The sequence below is a fragment of the Zea mays genome, chromosome 1 (assembly GCF_902167145.1).
Source record: "Zea mays cultivar B73 chromosome 1, Zm-B73-REFERENCE-NAM-5.0, whole genome shotgun sequence".
NCBI classification, from domain to species: Eukaryota; Viridiplantae; Streptophyta; class Magnoliopsida; order Poales; family Poaceae; genus Zea; species Zea mays.
In genome coordinates, this window is record NC_050096.1 from 233,299,574 (window position 1) to 233,316,205 (window position 16,632).

The 16,632-nt window shown below is 48.4% G+C and overlaps 1 protein-coding gene across 1 annotated transcript; it reads left to right on the forward strand.

Annotated features, from left to right (window-relative positions):
- On the forward strand, nt 1–16,149 carry LOC103645342 (uncharacterized). Its single transcript, XM_035961917.1, has 7 exons — nt 1–273; nt 352–885; nt 12,730–12,798; nt 12,908–13,470; nt 13,599–14,825; nt 14,931–15,049; nt 15,143–16,149. The coding sequence occupies exons 1-7, from the start codon at nt 26–28 to the stop codon at nt 15,545–15,547; spliced, it is 3,165 nt and encodes a 1,054-aa protein (XP_035817810.1). The 5' UTR covers nt 1–25; the 3' UTR covers nt 15,548–16,149.
- Nucleotides 16,150–16,632: the final 483 nt, after the last annotated feature.

Consider the following 16,632-nt stretch of genomic DNA (forward strand, 5'->3'; position numbering starts at 1 on the left):
CCTTGCCTTTACAAACTCCACAACAATGAACCCCTACTTAGAATCAAATTTTCTTGTTAGGTTGATGGAAGAAATGGAAGAGGAAGAAGAAGAGTTGGAGTTGGCGAGGCACATGCTCAATAGGAGGCGGCGTGCACGCAACGAGCGTCGTCATGGTGGTTCCATTCTAGGGCGTGTTAGGATTCATCGTGATCACATGAGCGGCGATGCAAGAATCCGAGCGGACTACTTTGGAGCGCAACCGGTGTACACGGATGCTCAATTTCGTAGGAGGTATTTCAAATTCCCACAATTATTTTGCCATGTACATAACTTCATGACCCCTATTATGACACATTAATTTTATGGTAGGTTCCGTATGCGTCGCCATGTGTTTGAGCGCCTTGTTGATGTTGTGCAACAAGTGGATCCATACTTTATTCAGCGTCCAAATTGTGCGGGTGAGATTGGTCTTTCTGCTCTACAGAAAGTTGTTGCTGCTGTTCGAATCCTTGCTTACGGTATTCCGGCTGATGCCGTCGACGAATACGTACGCATTGGTGAATCCACGGCTCATGAGGCATTGAAACACTTTTGCATGGTCGTCCAAACCGCGTTTGCTCCGTACTATCTCCGTGCACCAAACGCAAAAGATATCGCACACCTTCTCCAAGTTGGTGAGTCACGTGGGTTTCCTGGTATGCTTGGTAGTGTTGATTGCATGCATTGGGAGTGGCGTAACTTCCCAAGTTCATGGAAGGGCATGTTTACAGGGCGCGGTAAACATCCTACCATGATCTTGGAAGTTGTTGCGTCGTATGACCTGTGGATATGGCATGCATATTTTGGACTGCCAGGTAGCTGCAACGACATAAACGTTCTGCACCGTTCAAACCTTTTCGAAAGGCATCTGTCACACCCGGTTTTAGAAGGCAAACCGAATGCGAACCATGTACGTGCCAGGATCAGTTATTCACGTACACAGCAGTTACATAATATGGACATCATCACACAGTGCTCAAAATAGTATTAATAAGGGAAATAGTCGATTACATCATACGTCTGAGACGTCCATATAGTTCTTACAATAAATCAAAGTGCGGAAAAGAAACGTAGATAACGCGGCCTTCACAGGCAGCCGACTGGGGGGTTGCCGCTAACCCACACCTAGAACTCGTCGTAGTCTTGGAACTCCTGGAAGTCTCCTTCCACAGCTTCATCTTCGCCTGAGCAGTGGTTGCAATGCTGACAACCTGGGGGGGGGGTTTGGTGTGTAGAGCAAGGGTGAGTACACATCAACATACTCAGCAAGTATCCTGTTTGGCTGTAGTGGACTAGCTTTATGTGGGGATAAGTCAAGCAGTTGCTTTTAGTTGGTCAGGTTATTACTTACTAGTAGAAAGCCAGGTTTTAACATTAACCCAAGTTATTAGCCCAATGTATCCTTTCCAAACGGAAAGAATACCACTTACCAATACCATAATCGTAATCAGAACCATCAATCTCATTGTCACCTGTACCAAAGTATCTCTGATCAAGTATCACTAATCTCTGGAGCTCCCTTAGCCGCTCATAACCGCGAGCACGGCTGATATATCAGTTTCATAACACTCTGCAGAGGTTGTGCACTTTACCCACAAGCCGTGATTCCCTCTCTGGCCCGGGCTTGCAAGACCCTTATTCACTCCCGAGGTGAATGGCCAAGGATTCACTACGAAGCCTTTACAAAGATTCCCCGGGGCTGTAGCCACCCGTTAGGTTTCCTAAATGTACCGCACTCCTCCCCAAGGGACAAATCAACCTTGGCAGAGCGAGCCGCATACACCGAGCCCCATTGACGGCACGACGGCGAAGCGAACTACACCCCGGATCCTCTAATTATTCAGCTAAGGGCACCCCATTCCACCCTCATGGTTGCACTGTTTTCCCGGGCGGTCATCCATTGAACAGGTCCTTACGGAGAGGCACTCGAGAAACCGCTCGAGTCCCCTTAAATGCCACAAGTATAATCATAAATAAGAACGGGAAAACAGCGTATCATAGATAACCACATCATGTTCATTGATTAAAGTTGAGCAATAGCATCAAACTAAGCAGTAATAATCCGACCCAAATAGGTAAACAAGGACATGGATAACAAAAAGCTAGTCAATCCTTAGGTATAAATGTGTGATGCGGGAGGTGAATTAAAGAATGATTAGGACAGAGATAGGTCAAAGGACACTTGCCTCCACCAACCGACTACTGCTCAGGGGCTTCTCCTGCGAATTCCTCGGGCTCTTCGACCGGATCGTTCTCTATGCGATTGCAAACATACATACACCCATCCACATATTTAATACAAAAGAACAGTACACCATACAAGATGACAAATAAAGTGAATATGCATCAAGTATGACATTCGATATCGCATTTGTTATGGTTAGAAAGAAACGGGAAAGGGTCTCGCAGGGGGTTAAAGTTTTATGCCCTAATGATTAGTTACAACTGGTTCTTGACAAAAGAATTCTGTTATATACACTAATGGAAACTTAGTCATTTTAAGTTGATCAACATTGAACGAGATAAACAGTTAATCACATGAATCAACTAGCATAACGGAATTTTAAATTAAACTTCCTATTTCAATAACATGAACAATGATTAACCTACCTAAAATAAAGTAACTAGGATCACAGAAAGTAAATAAAATAAAATAAAAATAAAAAAATAAAAAAAAACAGAGGGGGGGGGGGGTTGAACCGGCCCTAGGGCGGTTGAACCGGCCCTAGGCAGGGCGGCCGAGCAGGGGCGCGGGCGCGGGCGGCTGAGCTGGGCGGCCGGGGCGGTTGAACCGGCCCTGCGCAGGGGGACGCGGCCAGGGGCCAGGGCGGCCGGGGGCGGCCAGGGGCCGGCTGGGGCTGGCCAGGCGGGGGCTGGGGCGCGCGGCCAAGGGCCGGCTGGGGCTGGCCAGGCGGGGGCTGGGGCGCGCGGCCAGGGGCGGCGCGGCAGCGGCCGGCTGGGGGCGCGGCCAAGGCGGCCAGGCCAGGGCGGCCAGGCGGCCGGGCTGCCGAGGAGAGAGGAGGGGGAGGGGAGAGGGAGGGGAGAGGGAGGGAGGAGGGAGAGAGGGAGGAGGGGGGGCTCACCGGCGAGGGGCGGCCGACGGCGAGGGCGGCGGCCGGCGCTAGGGCAGGGGGGTAGGGGCGGCGGCGGTTTAGGGTGGGGGAGAGAAAATGAGAGAAAATGAGAGGGAGGGAGAGAGAATTGGGGAAAAAGGGGAGGTGAGGGGGGGCGGTTGGGCCTTTTTGGGCCCAAAAGGGGGCGCAAGGGCGGCTGGGCCGGCCGGGGTCGGCCCACGGCGCGGGAGGGAGAGAAAGAGAGGAGAGAGAGAAAGAAAAAGAAAAAGAAAGAAAAGGTTCTCCTTATTTTTCGAAATCCGATCTTTCTACATGAATGCATTTGCACTTTCAAACAATCAAAGAATGCATAGTTCGGCATGGTGCATCAAACAACATAAAACAGTTTTATGGTTTTCTTACACGGGAATTCCAAACCGAATCCCGCTAACTTTGGAAAAGGTCAAGGTCTAGCGAGGGAAAAAAGAAAAAGAAAAGGTAACGCCCGAATTTTGGCGAGTAAAGAAAAGAAAAAATTCAACTGCAAAATTCGGGGCGTTACAAACCTATCCCCCTTAAAAGAATCTCGCCCTCGAGATTCAGGGCTGGCTACCAAAGAGCTCTGGGTACTTAGCCATCAAATCATCTTCACGCTCCCAGGTTGCTTCTTCCTCAGAGTGGTGATTCCATCTGACTTTGCACATTCTGATGGTCTTCCTTCGGGTGACTCTGTCTGCAATCTCAAGGATCTGAGCTGGCTTCTCAACATAGGTCAAGTCCTCCTGGACCTCAAGACCTTCCACTGGCAACTGCTCTTCTGGCACACGCAAGCACTTCTTCAACTGAGACACATGAAAGACATCATGCACAACAGACAAATTCTCGGGCAAACTGAGCTGATAGGCCACTTCTCCACGTCTTGCAAGAATCTGATACGGACCAATGTAGCGGGGTGCTAGCTTGCCTTTCACTCCGAATCTTCTGACTCCTCTGATCGGTGACACTTTCAGATAGACAAAGTCTCCGACTTCGAAACTCAGCTCTCTTCTTGTGTCTGCATAGCTTCGCTGCCTCGATTGCGCTATCTTCAGATTCTCTCGGACCATCTTGATGTTCTCTTCGGCTTCAAGCAGAATGTCTGGCCCAAACACTTGCTTCTCTCCAGGCTGATCCCATTGCAACGGAGTTCTACAACTCCTTCCATAAAGCGCCTGAAACGGTGACATCTTCAAACTGGCCTGGTAACTGTTGTTATAGGAAAACTCTGCATAAGGCAATCGCTTGTCCCATCCGGACTGATCTTGCAACGCACAGGCTCTCAACATATCTTCGAGAATTTGATTGGTCCTTTCAGTCTGGCCATCTGTCTGCGGGTGATAAGCTGAACTGAAATTCAGATGTGTGCCCAAGGCTTCATGCAACTGCTGCCAGAAATGAGAGGTGAACTGCGTTCCTCTGTCTGACACTATCTTCTTTGGCACACCATGAAGACAAACGATCCGAGACATATACAACTCTGCCAATACTGCACTGTTGTAGCTGGTCTTGACAGGTATGAATGGGCTGACTTGGTCAAACGGTCCACCACTACCCAAATAGAATCGTAGCCGGCTCGAGTGCGAGGCAATCCGACTATGAAATCCATACCAATTTCATCCCATTTCCACTGAGGGATCTGCAACGGTTGCAACAATCCAGCTGGTCTCTGGTGCTCTGCCTTAATTCTTCGACAACTATCGCACTTAGCCACATGCTCTGCGATTTCCCTCTTCATTCCGTACCACCAGAATTTCTTCTTCAGATCCTGATACATCTTCTCACTACCAGGGTGAATCGAATAGGCTGTCTCATGAGCTTCCTTGAGAATCAACTCCCGAATAGACTGGACATTGGGAACACATAAGCGGTCTTTGAACCATATCACGCCTTCAGCATCTTCTCGAAAATCTTTGCCTCTGCCATCTAGAATCAATCGCCGAATCTCACTGATCTTTTCATCATTCTTCTGCGCTTCTTTGATTTCTCGCTCCAAGGTAGGTTCCAATTCAACTGTGACTCCTCGCGAATTGTTCAGAAACCCGAGACTCAACCTGTCGAACTCCTTGGCCAACTCATAAGGCATCGGGCGAGCGACCATCAGATTGACTTGACACTTTCTGCTCAAAGCATCTGCCACTACGTTTGCTTTGCCTAGATGGTAATGAATCTCCAACTCTGGTCCGGATATTCTGTAAGCTCTCTTAAAGATGGGAGCGGTTCCAGGAAGAAGCTCTATGGCAAACTCAACTTTCCGCTCTGGTGGCATACCCGGTAAATCCTTTGGAAACACATCTGGGAATTCAGACACAACCTTGATACTCTCAACTGGATCTGCTTCACTGCTATCGACAGCCATCTGATAACAACTTCCTTTCTTCGGCTCAGGTGGGACTAACTCGGTCACCACTTCCTTTCCTAGTGGGGACACCAACTTGATTGTCCTTTTATCACAACTGATAACTGCCTGATACTTATCTAACCAATTCATCTCTAGGATGACATCTATTCCCTGAGTACCCATTACTATAAGGTTGGCGGGAAACGCTATCCCCCTTATTTCCACACTTATATTTAAACAAATGCTATCAGCTCGAATTCTACCACCAGCTGAGTCAATTAGAATGGGGGTTGACATGGTAGTAGTTGGAAGATTATGTGCCTCTACCCATGATGCAGTAATGAAAGAATGCGTTGCTCCAGTATCAAATAACACTTCTGCAATATGGGAGTCGACTGGGAACATACCTACTATCATGCCGGGGGTCTCCTGAACTGCTTCAGCCTCCAAGTGATTCAATCTTCCATGATTATAGCGCTGTTGAGGGCGGTTGCCTGCTCCAGGCTGAGACACATTCTGCTTTGCTGGGGCATTGGGGCCTGACTGCTGCTGGGCTGCCTTCTTCGGACATTGCATCACCCAATGGCCCTGCTCTCCACAGTGGAAACATGCCCTGTTTCCAACCTGAGCTGGTGCTGCCTGACTGTTCTGCTGGTTTGCTGGGGCAGGAAGACGGGGTGCTTGCTGATTCTGCCTTTGAAACTGACCTCCTGACTGATTGCTCTGACGGTTCTGGTACTGATGCTGAGGATACTGCCTTTGGAACTGCTGATGCTGCTGACGCTGCTGAGGTGGACGCTGGTTCTGCCTGAACTGCTGAGGTTGATTGCCTGAAAAACGAGGGCGGCTGCTGCTTCCAGGCTGGGGTCCACTGATCTTGCGCTTACGATCTTCCATCTCCTTACGCTTCCTTTCTGTCATGATCGCTCTATCAATCAGGTGCTGGAATGTCGGGAAGGTGTGATTCATCAGTTGATACTGCAGGGGGTCGACCAAGCCTCTCAGAAAACGGTATTGTCGCTTGGCGTTAGTGTTGACATCCTCAGGAGCATAGCGAGACAATTACAGAAACCTGTCTCGATACTCACTGACAGATGATGACCCTTGCTTAAGGGCCAGGAACTCCTCCTTCTTCACTGTCATCAGACCTGCAGGCACGTGGTACTGACGAAAGCTACCTCTGAATTCTTCCCAGGTGATGGTGTCGGGGTTGGCATGGGTGGCGAGGTAAGACTCCCACCATGATTGGGCTGCTCCTCTCAACAGACGGGGACCATACAAGACTTTCTCCCTGTCATCACACTAAGCGGTATGCAACTCCCGCTCCACAGTGCGCAGCCAATCTTCAGCATCCATGGGGTCAGAAGAGTGAGCGAACGTTGGGGGATGACCTCTCATGAATTCAGCACGCTTGTCTCTGGGCATCTGAGGCATCTGAGGCTGAGGTGGGGCCTGCTGCTGTTGCTGCTGCTGCTGCTGAATGGCGGCCAAGGTCTGACCGATGGCCTGAACTGCCTGAGTCTGCATCAGAAACATCTGCTCGATGGACATCGGGGGCGGGGGCGGCAGGTGCTGCTGCTGGGGCACCTCATCCTGCGGAGCGGCTCGCTCCTGCTGAGCACGCCTTCCTCCTCTGCGCCTGTTCTCTGACATCTGCAGAATGCAACCACACATCAGAACTGATCTGGCAAATCTTGCAGCATAAGGAAAGAGAATAGAATTTCTTCAACAACACTGAACAGATGAGCATCTTCACTGATCTCCAACACAGACCACACAGCTTCTCAGATAAAGAGGAAAGTGGAATAAAAGGTTTCCCAACTATATAACTAACTTTATTAACATAATAGGTAAACCAAAATGCAGGGGATACCCACACTCTGGTGACAATCATTACAAAGATCCAAACCAAACAAAGTTCATCATGACAAACATAAATGCACAGGATATAGCAAACTACCCTGTCTAACTAAGACTAACGCTAAGACTGAAGCTTCTATGTATATATATTTCGTATTAATTACAAGATCCAACTCTAACGATCTATGGTTCTAGAGTTATCTTGGTCTTGCAGTCGGGATTGCCATAAGGCTGGTGTCCACGCTGAGGTGAGCGGTACGGGTGCTGAGTCCTGACGGGAGCGGGGGAACCACCATCCAGATGACGACGTTCCGCGCGCTCAGCCCGCAGCAGGGCGATCTCAGCACGAGCCCTACTCAGCTCGTCTAATGCATGGTCCAGCTCCGTGTTTAGCACGGCGGCTAGGTTGACTGTGCTGCTCAACCTAGGATTGCCCTCACCGACAGGCGAGACAATCACGCCTCCTGTGCTGCCAGATGGACGGCGGGGGTAATACTTCAGGTCAAGACCGTCAGCTGCCCCACCGAAAACCGAGCAGTAGTGCGAAAGCGCACGCCGTGCAGCATCTTGCATGGCTGCCTCAGCTGAGTCCCGTTCAGAGATAGAATAGTGCTCTGAGCAGGCCTCTACACCCTGGAGACTGTCCTCCGGGCAGCGCACCAAGCAAGTCGCCTCCCAGCGGTCCGGGTAGACCCCGCGGCTATGCTGGTAGACCACACAGCGATACTCGACGGACCAAGTATGCCGGTCAAATGCCCGACGTAGCAGGGTGTCGAGCGCATCGTGGAAGTGACACCCGCGAGCAGCGTCGTGAGTGATGGGTCGAGCAACCCATCCTTCCGGCTCAGGGTTAGCAGAGTAGTCGGTGTCGTGGCTCGAGCTGTCGTCGCCATCTCCGTCGTCTGGGTCTCCTCCAGCAGCTACTCCAGAAGCTGGGGCGCCCAGTGGTGGTGCAGGGGGCGGCTCCAGAGGAAGCACAGGAGAGCAGCTCCTCACAGACTCTATCTCCTGGTGGAGCGAGAAAGAAGAGCCCTGCTGCTCCTGTCGTCGACGTTCCTGCTCCTCACGCAGGCGGTGGTGTAGTCTCTCCAAGTGGCTGGACTGTCTGGCCACGGGACGGCGAAGCGGACGCTCAGCAAGGCGGGAGGGTAAGAAGGGGATGACGGACTTTCGTGCAGTGTGTCTAAGTCGAGCCATCTACAAAAGACATCGCAAGCAAAAGGGTGAGAACAGAATTAATATGACCAGCAAATAATGAATCATAAGTAAATGAAGGATCAGAATGAAACACAATTTTTTAGCAAGGTATAATATATAGTAGAACATAGGTTTGGTCGGTATGACCAACTTTTGAAGGGATATCAAAGTCAAGGCAGAGACAGATGTCTATAGTCCTTAGAACGACCATTCTACTCTAGGTTAGCGGTCCTACAGTCAGCACGGCTTTGATACCACTTATGTCACACCCGGTTTTAGAAGGCAAACCGAATGCGAACCATGTACGTGCCAGGATCAGTTATTCACGTACACAGCAGTTACATAATATGGACATCATCACACAGTGCTCAAAATAGTATTAATAAGGGAAATAGTCGATTACATCATACGTCTGAGACGTCCATATAGTTCTTACAATAAATCAAAGTGCGGAAAAGAAACGTAGATAACGCGGCCTTCACAGGCAGCCGACTGGGGGGTTGCCGCTAACCCACACCTAGAACTCGTCGTAGTCTTGGAACTCCTGGAAGTCTCCTTCCACAGCTTCATCTTCGCCTGAGCAGTGGTTGCAATGCTGACAACCTGGGGGGGGGTTTGGTGTGTAGAGCAAGGGTGAGTACACATCAACATACTCAGCAAGTATCCTGTTTGGCTGTAGTGGACTAGCTTTATGTGGGGATAAGTCAAGCAGTTGTTTTTAGTTGGTCAGGTTATTACTTACTAGTAGAAAGCCAGGTTTTAACATTAACCCAAGTTATTAGCCCAATGTATCCTTTCCAAACGGAAAGAATACCACTTACCAATACCATAATCGTAATCAGAACCATCAATCTCATTGTCACCTGTACCAAAGTATCTCTGATCAAGTATCACTAATCTCTGGAGCTCCCTTGGCCGCTCATAACCGCGAGCACGGCTGATATATCAGTTTCATAACACTCTGCAGAGGTTGTGCACTTTACCCACAAGCCGTGATTCCCTCTCTGGCCCGGGCTTGCAAGACCCTTATTCACTCCCGAGGTGAATGGCCAAGGATTCACTACGAAGCCTTTACAGAGATTCCCCGGGGCTGTAGCCACCCGTTAGGTTTCCTAAATGTACCGCACTCCTCCCCAAGGGACAAATCAACCTTGGCAGAGCGAGCCGCATACACCGAGCCCCATTAACGGCACGACGGCGAAGCGAACTACACCCCGGATCCTCTAATTATTCAGCTAAGGGCACCCCATTCCACCCTCATGGTTGCACTGTTTTCTCGGGCGGTCATCCATTGAACAGGTCCTTACGGAGAGGCACTCGAGAAACCGCTCGAGTCCCCTTAAATGCCACAAGTATAATCATAAATAAGAACGGGAAAACAGCGTATCATAGATAACCACATCATGTTCATTGATTAAAGTTGAGCAATAGCATCAAACTAAGCAGTAATAATCCGACCCAAATAGGTAAACAAGGACATGGATAACAAAAAGCTAGTCAATCCTTAGGTATAAATGTGTGATGCGGGAGGTGAATTAAAGAATGATTAGGACAGAGATAGGTCAAAGGACACTTGCCTCCACCAACCGACTGCTGCTCAGGGGCTTCTCCTGCGAATTCCTCGGGCTCTTCGACCGGATCGTTCTCTATGCGATTGCAAACATACATACACCCATCCACATATTTAATACAAAAGAACAGTACACCATACAAGATGACAAATAAAGTGAATATGCATCAAGTATGACATTCGATATCGCATTTGTTATGGTTAGAAAGAAACGGGAAAGGGTCTCGCAGGGGGTTAAAGTTTTATGCCCTAATGATTAGTTACAACTGGTTCTTGACAAAAGAATTCTGTTATATACACTAATGGAAACTTAGTCATTTTAAGTTGATCAACATTGAACGAGATAAACAGTTAATCACATGAATCAACTAGCATAACGGAATTTTAAATTAAACTTCCTATTTCAATAACATGAACAATGATTAACCTACCTAAAATAAAGTAACTAGGATCACAGAAAGTAAATAAAATAAAATAAAAATAAAAAAAATAAAAAAAACAGAGGGGGGGGGGGCGGTTGAACCGGCCCTAGGGCGGTTGAACCGGCCCTAGGCAGGGCGGCTGAGCAGGGGCGCGGGCGCGGGCGCGGGCGGCTGAGCTGGGCGGCCGGGGCGGTTGAACCGGCCCTGCGCAGGGGGACGCGGCCAGGGGCCAGGGCGGCCGGGGGCGGCCAGGGGCCGGCTGGGGCTGGCCAGGCGGGGGCTGGGGCGCGCGGCCAGGGGCCGGCTGGGGCTGGCCAGGCGGGGGCTGGGGCGCGCGGCCAGGGGCGGCCGTGGCCGGCTGGGGCCAGGGCGGCGCGGCAGCGGCCGGCTGGGGGCGCGGCCAAGGCGGCCAGGCCAGGGCGGCCAGGCGGCCGGGCTGCCGAGGAGAGAGGAGGGGGAGGGGAGAGGGAGGGAGGAGGGAGAGAGGGAGGAGGGGGGGCTCACCGGCGAGGGGCGGCCGACGGCGAGGGCGGCGGCCGGCGCTAGGGCAGGGGGGTAGGGGCGGCGGCGGCTTAGGGTGGGGGAGAGAAAATGAGAGGGAGGGAGAGAGAATTGGGGAAAAAGGGGAGGTGGGGGGGGGCGGTTGGGCCTTTTTGGGCCCAAAAGGGGGCGCAAGGGCGGCTGGGCCGGCCGGGGTCGGCCCACGGCGCGGGAGGGAGAGAAAGAGAGGAGAGAGAGAAAGAAAAAGAAAAAGAAAGAAAAGGTTCTCCTTATTTTTCGAAATCCGATCTTTCTACATGAATGCATTTGCACTTTCAAACAATCAAAGAATGCATAGTTCGACATGGTGCATCAAACAACATAAAACAGTTTTATGGTTTTCTTACACGGGAATTCCAAACCGAATCCCGCTAACTTTGGAAAAGGTCAAGGTCTAGCGAGGGAAAAAAGAAAAAGAAAAGGTAACGCCCGAATTTTGGCGAGTAAAGAAAAGAAAAAATTCAACTGCAAAATTCGGGGCGTTACAGCATCTGAGCGGTGACACACCTCCTGTTTCATTCACTGTGAATGGTCACACATACAATATGGGATATTACCTAGCAGACGGGATTTACCTTGACTGGCCCGCATTTGTAAAGACAATCCGTAATCTGTAGGACGTTAGAACGCAACACTTTGCAACAATTCAAGAGTCTGCTCGAAAAGATATTGAACGAGCTTTCGGTGTACTCCAGAAGCAATGGGGTGTGGTACGTGGCCCTGCTTACGGTTGGAGTCCTGAACACATTGGGGACATCATGAAAACTTGCATAATATTGCACAACATGATAGTAGAAGACGAAGGTCCATTGGCTTTGAACACAACCTTTGAAAACATCGGAGTGCTGGCTGACACAAGTCAAGGTTCAATGGAAGAGCGCAACGAGTTCGTCAATCAAAGGTACAACCAACTCAAAGACCGCAACAAATATACTCAGCTTCAGGTTGATCTTATACACCATCACTGGGCGCGACATGGATCCGGAGTTGCATAGGAAGCAATGAAATGAGCTGTGTCATGTCTGTTCTTCTCTCATGTTTGTTAGTTTACCTTGTTCTAGTGTCGAACTGTATGTTGTCTGTAGTGTTTGTTGTAGTGTCTCATGTAAGTGCTCCTTCAATTCAATAACATGAACTACTACTGTCATGCAAGCACATGTGTGTACAAATCAAGGTTCAAAAAAACGCAATTAAACGAGGTTTAATCTGGTTTAAACGCTAGACGGAGGGTTAGCGTCTCGTTTATGGCCTAGGCGCAAGATTACGCGCTGGGCGCGTCTAGGCGGCGCGGACGCGCGTTGGGCGGCGTGTAGGCGCGCTGGGCGGCGCGGAATCGCGTTGGGCGCGCGCGCGCGAAAAGTCTGGCGCCAGGCCACGTGCGGGAAAGGGCGGGCGGGCGCGCGCGGGAACAGGAAAGGGCGGGCGGGCGCCACCGCGCAAGGCCACGCGCGGGAAAAGGGTCCACGCGGGAAGAGGAAGACAGGGCCCGCGCGCGGTAAGAAAAGCCCCAGGCGCCCTGCTCCACGCTAGCGCTGCCGCCGCCCCTGCTCCACGCTAGCGCTGCCGCCGCCCCTGCTCCACGCTAGCGCTGCCGCCGCCCCTGCTCCACGCTGTACCCAGGTTACTCCCTCCTCTGTTCATCTCCTCCTTTTCTTCTCTGTTCTCTGCTCATTTCTGTTCCTGCTCCAGAATCGCACACATCCCTCCAATCCAGGTGCTGGAACAGGTGGGCAGTGGGCACACATCCCTCCAATCCAGGTGCTCCTTCAATCTCTCCCCCATGTTATTCTTGCTTGAGTATTGGGTTGGATTTTGTTCTCTATGGTTGTCCTGGTCCTGGGTTCATCTGAGGATTGGGTGCTTGTAGGATGTCAACATCCGAGGCTGCTGCTACTAATGGTACTGCAGCAGCGACTCCACCTGAGATCGACAACAACCATCTAAAGAGGAAGTCATCTGATATAGGCTGGGAGTGGGGGCGTCTCTGTGATCCCAATGACAAGAACAGAGTCAAGTGTCTTCTTTGTGGACAAGAGAGCACAGCTGGAATTTATCGCCTTAAGCAGCATCTTGCTCATGTTGGCACATCTATTGTGAAGTGCCCAAAAGTAACTGAGGAAGTTAAGCAGAAGTGCAAGAGAAATCTTGATGAGACAGCGAAGAAGAAGAAAGATAAGCAGCAACATGACAAAGAGGTTAGGGAGAATGTGCAACTTGCAACATGTGAAGAGGAAGTGACAGAAGTTGAGTCACTTGCTGGAAGCTCAAGTACCCCTCGCAAGCTAGGACCCATGGACAAATTTACTCGTCCCATTGATCCCAAGTTAAGCAATGCTGAAGCTAAGAGGCAACAAAACATAAATGATGCACTTTGGAAAGAGAGAACACACCAAGTGCAGCAATATGTTGCTAGATGGGTGTATACACATGGTATGTTCTGTACTTAAGGAATTTACCAATTCTTATTGCTGTGCAACCTTCATATTTGTTCCAATCCATGCATTATTAGTTGCTGCCTTGCTGGAATTTTATTTTTCTGCACCAATCTATTTTTGCAGCTATTCCATTCCATGCTATTGATAATGATGAGTTCAAGGAAATGGTTGAAGCTATTGGTCAATTTGGTCCCGGTTTCCAACCTCCAGCTCAGCATGATCTTCGGGGTAGATTGTTGGAAGAGGAGCATGCAAGAACCAAGAGCTTGCTACAAGACCGGGAAGATGAGAAGATTAAGCATGGCTGCTCCATTATGACTGATGCTTGGACAGATATGAAGAGAAGAAGTATTAAGAATCTGTGCACAAATACTAGTGAGGGAACTACTTTTATCAAGTCAATGGAGATGTCAGATGTGTCACACACTAGTGAAGTTATATATGAGATGGTTGACAAGGCAATTGAGGATGTAGGTGCTGAAAATGTGGTGCAAATTGTGACCGATAATGCTTCTAACAATATGGGAGCAAAGGCATTGCTACATCTTAAAAGGCCAAACATATTTTGGACTTCTTGTGTAACTCATACCATCAATCTGATGTTGCAAGGCATTGGCAACCTTCCAAAATTCAAGAAGACAATTGATCTAGCAAAATCATTCACTATCTTTGTCTATGGTCACCACCGAACCTTGGCATGTTTGAGGTCCTCCACCTTGAAGAGAGAAATCATAAGACCAGGGGTAACCAGATTTGCTACAGCCTATCTTACACTGCAAAGTATGATGGAAAAGAAGGATTGTCTAAAAAAGATGGTGGTTGATTCCAAGTGGTATGACTTACCTGATGTGAAGTCCAAAAAGGGCAAGGATGCTACAGCCACGGTGTTGAACCCTCGTTTTTGGAGAGGTGTCTCCCTTTGTTTGAAGGTCTTTGAGCCCTTGGTGAAAGTTCTACGTTTGGTTGATGGAGATGTGAAGCCATCTATGGGTTATGTGTACGGAGAACTTCTCAAGGCAAAGAGGGAGATCAAGGAGGCATTTGGAAATGTGGAAAATAAATACAGAGAAGTGATGGCTATTGTTGACAAGAAGATGAAAGATAGACTTGATTCTCCACTGCACGTGGCTGCATATATGTTGAATCCATACTATAGTTACAACAATCCAGCAATCTTCTCTGATTCAAATGTAGTGGAAAAATTCATGCAATGTGTGGAGACCTTTTATGATGGTAATGATGAAAAGGAATATAGGGCTGTTAATGAGGACTTGGATAAGTTCCAAAAGAGACAAGGATCCTTCTCAAAGAAGATGGCAAGGAGCTGTGAACGCTTTGAGTTCCAACCGGGTAAGCTTGTGTCAATTATGTGTAGATTGTTGTGCAATCAATTCTGTCCAGATTTTTCTGCAATCAATTCTGCACATGTTTGACACATTTCACTTCATTTTGTAGCGTCTTGGTGGAGGCTTTATGGAGGTGGAGCACCAGATTTGCAATACATGGCTATTAGAATCCTCTCACTGACATCTAGCTCTTCTGGATGTGAAAGGAATTGGAGCACCTTTGAACAGGTCAGTTTGTAGTCTCTAGTCTCTACTAATTGCTCTCTAGTACTAATTTAATGTACATGTGCTGATGTTGTAATTCTTATTTATAATGTACAGCATCATACAAAGAGAAGGAATAGGCTTACAACAGAGCGTCTAAACTCTCTAGTATTCATCCAATTCAATAATAAATTGCTGTCCAAGAAGGAGAAGATTGCCAGAAAGAGTAATTATGAAGTGCTCCTAAGTAGTGATGCTTCTGAAGCTCAAGGGTTTTTCTTTGAGGGAGGAGATGATCATGCATTGGCTGTCTTTAGGGATGAGGAAGATGAAGGAGTAATGTCGGGGACAGGGATACCATGGAGTGTCCTTGGAGAAGCAATGGGAACTAATGAACAACTTCAACCTCGCAGGAGTGCAAGAGTGGCTAGAGAGTTGTATGATGAAGAAGAGTGGGAATCTGAAACTGAAGATCCTAATCATCTAGAAGATGACATTGCCTATGAGGATGATGAGGAGTGAGGAGATTGCATGATGGCAGCATGCTGCCAAGTTATCTAAATATTAATATCTAGTTATTTACTTATCCAAATGTGTGTGGACTGTGGACCATAAAACCATTAATGTGTGCTGTACTGTTATTTAATTTGTGGACCATTAAGGCATGTGATGAACTGTGAGTGTTTTCTATATATTTTCTTGTGATCCTTTGACTTGTGAATTGTGATGTTGCCCTGTTGTTTGGAAGCTTGGCTGTGCATGTACAATATTGAGCTGCCCCTCATAGATGAGTTTCTACTCTTTCCAAAGTATCTGATTGTAGAGTTTTTCAGATTATTAACTTGTCTCTCTTTGATGATCAGCTGCTGTTGGATGCAACTTGCAAGAAGCCAAGGAGGAAAGCAACTTATGTCAAAAATAAATATGCAGAACAGCAAGAGGTATGTTCACTAGTATTACTACTTAGTTGTGTTATTATTACTTAGTACTTACTACTGATCTTGCTCTCGGCAGCACAAAAATTAAAAAAAACAATCACGATTAATCACGCTTAATCTACGTTTAATCTTCCTAGGCGCTAGTCAGTAGGCTAACGCCTGCCTAGCGCCTAGCGTTTTCTTGAACCTTGGTACAAATGGTCAAAAAAAGTACAGCATCCTCACAGTTATTCAAACCAAATAGCTCAAAACATATAGTAAAAACATTCTAGTACAAACCATGAGAAATAGTTCAAAACAAATAGTTCAAAACAAATAGTGCAAACAAGTACTAAAACATTCTGGTACAAACCAGATTTGGGTCTGATGACAACAATCTCACACAAAGAAGTCCGAGTACGCCTCATTCAGAAATGATAAACAAACAAATTCATTAACTGACCATCACTGGGTAGATGAAGTTGACCCAGTAACCCTAGCCAATATCTCTTGTTGCTTGGCTTCATAGTACTTGCGGAGAAGAGGGTTACATTTGCTCAGATCCATGCTTAAGATCATGATCTCCTCTTCCTTGTCCTCCTTTAGTTTCTGCCTTTCCAGCCTTAATTTCTCTAGGTTCAACTTCTTCTTTTCTAGGATCAGTTTTTGCCTCTCATTTTTGTTCATTGA

Excerpts from the sequence above, each read along its gene's own strand:
- LOC103645342 (XM_035961917.1), top strand. The coding sequence starts at position 26 with ATGAACCCCTACTTAGAATCAAATTTTCTTGTTAGGTTGATGGAAGAA. Across the intron at positions 12,799-12,907 it reads CACACATCCCTCCAATCCAG|GATGTCAACATCCGAGGCTG; the intron begins GTGCTCCTTCAA and ends GGGTGCTTGTAG. Across the intron at positions 15,050-15,142 it reads ATTGGAGCACCTTTGAACAG|CATCATACAAAGAGAAGGAA; the intron begins GTCAGTTTGTAG and ends TATAATGTACAG.